Below are 6,505 nucleotides of genomic sequence, written 5' to 3' on the forward strand. Positions count from 1 at the left end.
AAGCGGGAGCGTCAATGGTGCTTGGAAGGCCTCAGACTGGGTGCCCTCACTTATACGGTCGAGCATATACCTGAAGTGTCTTCCAGATTCCAATAAGGTGCGCAGCATACGACTCGGCACGTAGCCCCGCTGAAATCTAAGGTTGGTATTAGACGGTCTCTTGGATGCCGGCAGACTTAGTCGCGGCAAGCATACCTGAGATGCGCAATGCCTCACCGCCTGTCCTTCACTTAGCGAGCCCGATTCCTGTGGCATGGAGAACCCTTTTTACCCCGATATCAGAGATTCTCGGACTTCCGCTAGTGCCGTACCACACTTGGTTGGACTCGCTTGAGCACAGCGACATCGTCGAACACCGAGACAGAATCAAGACGGATAAACTCCTTCCTGACAACCCCGCCCTTCTGCTCCTTGACTTTTTCCGGTCTGCCGCTCGCACCGAAGATGATCCAAGCAAGGAAGCGATAGGTTTACCCAGGCTATCTCTGACTCAAGCCCTGCAAACCTGCAAAACATTGCGGGAGATGGAGCCTTTGACTTCGAATGATGCCCTGGGTTGGGTTCGGTATTGGAGGCAGATAGGCTTTATACGTGCATGATGATTTTAGTATTGCTGCTCTCCTCTCGAATTCTCAGTGTACTCGATGCATTATATGTACGGAGCGCGGGTTCACTAGACCTTTACTGCCATCGTCTGCAATTGAGACATTGGGAAAATCAACATTCATTCATGAATACAGAGTGCAGTCCCAAAGTTACTTCGGCCTATGTAAGCAACAAGCCATCCTTATATCCTCCACCGTGGTGTACAGCAAGAGTACAGTATAAAATGACCTGGGCTCTCGCGTTAACATGATCCTTGCTATGTCTGAGTGAACCACCTACCCGTTCGCGTTGGCAGTGATGTCTTAAACAGATATCATTTTACTTCGCCATCTCCTTCCGGTGGCGGGGTCTTTGGCGGCGATGGTAACGGGGTTCGTTCAGGTTTAGGAGATGTGCCTTCGATGGTGATGGTCACGGTTGTGCTTGTATCTCCCTCAGCGCCGGACATGGTATGGTGGATGACGTAGATGACACGGGCGATGACGACCAGAGGAAGGTTCCAGCGCAAAGAGGGAGATGATAAAGAGTGGGAGGTGCATATATCTCCTGAATTTATAGCGCATTGTGCTGTGGCTCAATCGAGGTGTGGCACTTGCGTCGGCAAGCGCGTGTGGTGGTGACCCTGAGGCCTGAAGCAACAGAAGCGCGTGCACAGATTAAGCAAGGCATAGTCTGGAGAATACGCACCCCAAAATCCCCTTGTGGTTACTAGAATCAGACCACGAGGGTTATCTCCGGCATTGCTCTATACATTATTGAACTACGAGGCTAGGGAGTCGTCTAATTTGGAAATTTGCTTCAAATTCAAGCAGAAAAAAAAGATATACGCTCGTGCTCCGTAACCTACGGGAATCTGAAGAGTCTGAAGGGAAATATGCCTAGGCTCCAGGAAACGCACATCTTGCGAAGTTCTACATTGAAGGACGATCTTTCAGGTGATATCAAATTCCTTTTGGAAAACAAGAACGTCGAAAGCTTGAGAACCTTAGGGTGCTCGCGGTGTGGCAGAGGTGGCAAGTGTGGCAAGAGCGAACTTCTGAGAAGCTATCTTGTTGACGTAAGCAAGGAGTGCACTGCATTGGCAACTCCTCAACGCCACCCACTGTTGCCCACTGCAGCTGGTCCTCAACTGGTGCTGGACTTCACCTCCGCAACGCTCGACTAGACATGGTGCGCGCACTACGAACACCGTCAGGTTTCTCGACTAACTGCAATACTATAGGCTCGTAATGAAGAGAAGGCACAATCTATGCTCTACCGTTTCCGTGAAGCCCAAGCGGCAGAGCTTGGGCTTGGAACACGGGCGGACCGCCGACCGCGAATGGCCAGTTCGTGTAAGAGCTTGCGAGAATGCGAGCGGTGGAGAGGAGAGATTCTGCGAGAGATTAGCAGGAAAGTCAGCAAAATCCAGGATGGTGAGTGGCTGCAGTGCTTTCAGCTCTGGGTCGCTCAACTTCCGTTCTTGCAACTCAAGTGCGGATGGTGAGCGTTTGCTAACGCGCGACGTTTGCTAGCTGGCTTGACGGACTATGAAGTCCGGGACCTGAACGACGAGATCAACAAGCTCATGCGGGAGAAGCGGCATTGGGAGAATCAGATAGTCGCGTTGGGAGGTGCCAACTACCGGCGGAATGTCCCCATGCTGGACGAGGATGGCAAAGAGGTTCCGGGGACGAAAGGATACAAGTCCGTACCAGAACTCCATTCATTGATGTCCTCTGCTGACTTGGTTACCTTCACCGCATTGTGTAGGTACTTCGGACGAGCGAAGGACCTTCCTGGTGTTCGGGAGCTCTTCCAGTCAAAGAAGAAAGAGGAGGATGAAGAGAACCAAGTGAGCTTTCTTATGTACGAGGAAAGCGATGGAGTCTTACTTGCTACCATTAGATCCAAAGTTTTTATAAACGATTTACCAATCAAGGTCCGGCCTACTACGGCGACCTGGACGAAGTAGACGGGAAACTGATAGAAGCTGAACGCCAACGAGAACAAGAAGGTTAGCGCCTCCTTGTTCCATCTCAACGCATGTCCTTATTGAGTTTTTGTTTTGCGAAACACAGAATGGGAAGAAGCCTATCTCAATTTACTCGGGACGCTCGGTCTGCCAACCGATGAACCTATTCCCGCGTTACCCGTGTCCAATGCCAAGGCGGCCACCGTAACAATATCTGACTCCGACATAACCGAACCGCCACCGAACAGCACGAAGCGAAAAGTACCGGACGAAGATATTGACATGGCTGACGGTAAGCGAACGAAGACTGACGATTCCAGTGCTGCGAAGGTGGAGGAGCCAGAAGATAAGGAACAATTGGAGATGATTGTGACTGCGGCTGCGTCCTATATACCGTTCTTATGCCCGGAGCACTTATTGCCTCCAAAGATACCAGGAAGGGAAGAGATGGAGAAAATTCTCTTGGATGTACGGAAGAAGGCGGTTCTAGAGGAGTACTTTGGATAGTGTTTCAAGCTGTTGTGCATAGTCATCGCCTTCTTTGTTTATTATAGTGACGTTGAAATGATTAGGATATTGCTTGATGTCTCAGTACGAGCATTGATACAAAGGGAGATAAGGGCGCAAAAAGGGCTCCGCCGGGGTTCGAACCCGGGATCACCTGCATATCTCGCCCAAAGCAGGTATCTTACCACTAGACCACGGAGCCATGTGGAAAGTTGTGCCTATTACCACTATATTCTGCCACGCTTGCATGTGCGATGTTGTACGGTTCATTCAACTACCCATGAGTCGCCGTGTCCCACAGTGATGCGTAGGGAACAGTTGTTTTTCTTTGAGGTTGTTCCACGATATACTGTTCGCAGTGATATTCGCCCAAGCTTCGAGCAGATCAATCTGAGGCTTTCTCGGGCTTCATTCCGACTTCATTCGCCAGAGTGATTGGCGTGTCAATAACTAGATCGCCGGAGACTCCGGTCTACCCAAGTGCACCTTCATGGTACGTTATCGAAGTGCTATGCCTTCGTGACAAGGCTCGCGGCCACGAAACATGATCGGGAGCAATACCCTGAGCTAATTGAGCTTTTGCAACCTACGTCTCAAGGAACGGATTACATCGGTAAGGCAATGGTCCTGCTTAGGAAAGGTCTCGAGCGGCTTACAGATCTCTTTCTTGTATTCCATTGACTGGTGTGTTACCTACGCTCGTCCAGGAGAGAACGGGTATAAATACTGTCAGTCATGTTAGATGAAAGGCAAGATAACCCATCTCTACATTTACTTCAGCTATGGAAACTGATCACTCTCCCCGGAAACCCAACCCTGGGTCCACCCACAATTTTGCTAGCTCACACTCTGTGGACCACCGTAAATTTGCTATGGAAGTGGGTCGCCGAACCCAATTCGAAGATGATGGCGTATTCTCGCATCTCCGTCTGGACATGTACAAAACGAAGGGCGGAGCGCATGCGAACAATATAGAAGACCTTGTCAAGAAATATCCTATCGAAAACGCAGGAGCTCTCACTTCCCTCAGAGAGCTAGCTGCGTCCTCTTCTGCCAGTGCCAAGGAACGACTAATGTATCCGCACCTCGTGAGTTTGTGGCACTGGATAATAGTATCTACCAGGCTAACGGTAGCTCCCTCAGTTACAGCTCTTCCAGTACGCTCTGACATCTCTCGGTAATAATGAATTAGGCCGCGCTGTAGTAGAGGAACAAGAACTGCGACCTGATATCGATGTTGCTGGTTTCTCCCTAGTGAAGCCGGACTTCACCATCGTCGACCACGGCAAAGAGAACTCGAATTTGTGGCGTCACAGAGCGGTGTTTGTTGAGGTGAAGACCTCGGAAGGGGAGAATCCGAAGGTCACCCCAACGGGTGTGTCGCGTATCCTCGCGCAAGCTGCCACCTATGCACGCCTGCATATGTCAGCTAGACCCTTTCAACTCTTCTCCGTGGGTTTGCTTATTTGGGGAACCCACTTCTGCGTCGCGATATTTGATCGTGGCAGCGTTCGTCTCTCTCCCGCCAAGTCCATAATATATGATTGCGAGACCTTCATTGCAGTGGTACGAAACTTGGGGCACGTTTTGTCGGACATCGAGTTGGGCCAGGACCCGACGGTCATTCGACTGGATGAAGAGGAGACTCGGCGTCTCACTGGAGACCAAAGCTCAAGCGTGTATCCATCCTACGTCATTAAACCGTTTTGCGGAAAGGATAGCCGATGGTGGTGCACAGTCGGGCCTATGATCTGGAGCTCGGTGTCACTCTTTGGCCGTGGAACTCTCGTCTTCCGTGTACGGGAATACAAGTCCATGGATATCCAGAATCACCGACTGGATGCTAGTCTCGGTGAGGCCACTGTTGTGATGAAGACTGCATGGAGAGACAGTGGCCGCAATTCTGAATCAGAGATCTATGGAGCTGTTCGAGGAGGCCATCCGGCTTTGGCTAGCCACATCTTTGGTGAAGATGTTCTTGATGCAGACGGGAATTCAACCGAAGTCCGCCAAGTTCCAGGTGGACAGGAAGGACAGGAAACCAAGATACTCCACAGGCTCTTCATAAGTACCCTTGGCCGACCGATCTGGGAGTATGAAACCGAGCTGGAGCTTCTGAAAGGGTTTCTGGCAGCTTTGAGTGGTATGTCCTTCTACCCACTCCTAGTAGTTATAGAGTCTGACCTACGCACATTCATCAAGCACACGAATGGCTCTCCACGAAGAAGAAACTCCTGCATCGTGATATCAGTGCCGGGAATATCCTCCTCGCTGCCGACTTCAGGAATGCACCTTCGGGTGCAGAGGGCTTCCTGTGCGATCTGGAGTACGCACGTGTGAACGAACTGCCCAAGGATGTGACGGAAGTCCGCCGAGTTGCCCCCGTCCTGAGGGGTCGTTACGCCAGTGGCAACCCTCACTATACTGACTGGGACACATCTATGAAGATAACTTTCGGTTACACCACCGCAAAACGTGGCGCAGATTTGACGGTTAGCGAGACCCCTCCAACACGCATGCACCTTACTTATATATGTACCCATGTCACCAGGGAACATTGCAATTCATGTCCCTCAGAATATTGAAAGCTATAGATGAAAATCAAGCTCAGCCTAGCCAAGGCATCGCGGATGATATCGAGTCTTTCATCTACGTTCTAGGTTACGCTGTTCTAATGAAGATAACACGGCAGACGAAGTGGGACACCAGCAAGCGGAAGTACTGGCAAGACACGTTCGATGCCGCATTTGGGAAGATTGACCATAAGGATATCGTAAAGGCTAGGGTGTCCATAGCACCCCTGGAATGGGCCCAAAAAGCAGGCACTGACTTCGAGTTGGAGGAGATAGGAATGTCACGTCCTTTCTTCAATATCCTCCTGAGGTTATTCATTCTCCTTCAAGATGTGCACAGAACACAAGTACGGGGGAACATCGGGAAAAACCCCTATGTGGACGACACTGTTAGATCGGAAGTCTCCAGTCAACCTGAGATCATGTTGGGATACAGAGAGTTCCGCGAGATTTTGGAGCAGGGGATCACTAAACTGGAACTCAGGGAGTAGGAAGCGCATCGAATGTCTAGCCGTGATTTAGAGTATTTGATTTAGTTGCGAGCGAAGCGATAGCAATTCTTCACTGGGGCAGAAGTCCGCGACAAACATGTACAAATTCTACTCCCGGTCGCTGAGGGACCCACAAAGACCAAGGGCCAGCTATAAGTTGATACAGAGCTTTAAATATCCTCGGATTGAGCCTGGAAAGGTTCCAGAATCAATGATACCTATTTACTTGCCCTACCTATCACAAAACATGCCACGAAATACAGTAAGTTGAGCCGTATGCATGCAAGGTTGGTGTGTATGGTGCACCAGCTGTGCCACATAAGTGCTGCTCAATTCTTATTTCGTTCGTCCGTTCGTCTGTTCGTTCGATTGAG

The 6,505-nt window shown here is 50.3% G+C and overlaps 3 protein-coding genes and 1 non-coding gene across 4 annotated transcripts; 3 read left to right on the forward strand and 1 right to left on the reverse strand.

Moving 5' to 3' along the window:
• Nucleotide 1: 1 nt before the first annotated feature.
• On the forward strand, nt 2–437 carry GLOTRDRAFT_13370 (uncharacterized protein; the record flags this gene model as incomplete). Its single annotated transcript, XM_007872415.1, has 2 exons — nt 2–97; nt 153–437. Coding segments are annotated over 2 exons (381 nt in total), but the record flags the coding sequence as incomplete, so codon positions are not given.
• Nucleotides 438–1,745: 1,308 nt separating this feature from the next.
• On the forward strand, nt 1,746–3,141 carry GLOTRDRAFT_141304 (Isy1-like splicing factor). The gene is made up of 6 exons (XM_007872500.1): nt 1,746–1,776; nt 1,829–2,021; nt 2,121–2,292; nt 2,359–2,440; nt 2,494–2,602; nt 2,667–3,141. Exons 1-6 carry the CDS (start codon nt 1,774–1,776, stop codon nt 3,065–3,067), a joined length of 960 nt encoding a protein of 319 aa, XP_007870691.1. The 5' UTR covers nt 1,746–1,773; the 3' UTR covers nt 3,068–3,141.
• A 49-nt stretch (nt 3,142–3,190) lies between these two features.
• On the reverse strand, nt 3,191–3,269 carry GLOTRDRAFT_t120. The gene has a single exon. It is a non-coding gene; the product is annotated as a tRNA-Pro (tRNA).
• A 580-nt stretch (nt 3,270–3,849) lies between these two features.
• GLOTRDRAFT_133543 (uncharacterized protein) lies at nt 3,850–6,131 on the forward strand (the record flags this gene model as incomplete). The annotated part of the gene is made up of 4 exons (XM_007872501.1): nt 3,850–4,155; nt 4,211–5,210; nt 5,270–5,559; nt 5,619–6,131. The coding sequence occupies 4 exons, from the start codon at nt 3,850–3,852 to the stop codon at nt 6,129–6,131; spliced, it is 2,109 nt and encodes a 702-aa protein (XP_007870692.1).
• Between the last annotated feature and the right edge of the window lie 374 nt (nt 6,132–6,505).

The sequence above is a fragment of the Gloeophyllum trabeum genome (genome assembly GCF_000344685.1).
Source record: "Gloeophyllum trabeum ATCC 11539 unplaced genomic scaffold GLOTRscaffold_00018, whole genome shotgun sequence".
Taxonomy (NCBI): domain Eukaryota; kingdom Fungi; phylum Basidiomycota; class Agaricomycetes; order Gloeophyllales; family Gloeophyllaceae; genus Gloeophyllum; species Gloeophyllum trabeum.

Coding starts and splice junctions, on each gene's coding strand:
- GLOTRDRAFT_141304 (XM_007872500.1), top strand. Junction 2,293..2,358: donor CCGGGGACGAAAGGATACAA/GTCCGTACCAGA, acceptor CGCATTGTGTAG/GTACTTCGGACGAGCGAAGG. Junction 2,441..2,493: donor AGGAGGATGAAGAGAACCAA/GTGAGCTTTCTT, acceptor TGCTACCATTAG/ATCCAAAGTTTTTATAAACG.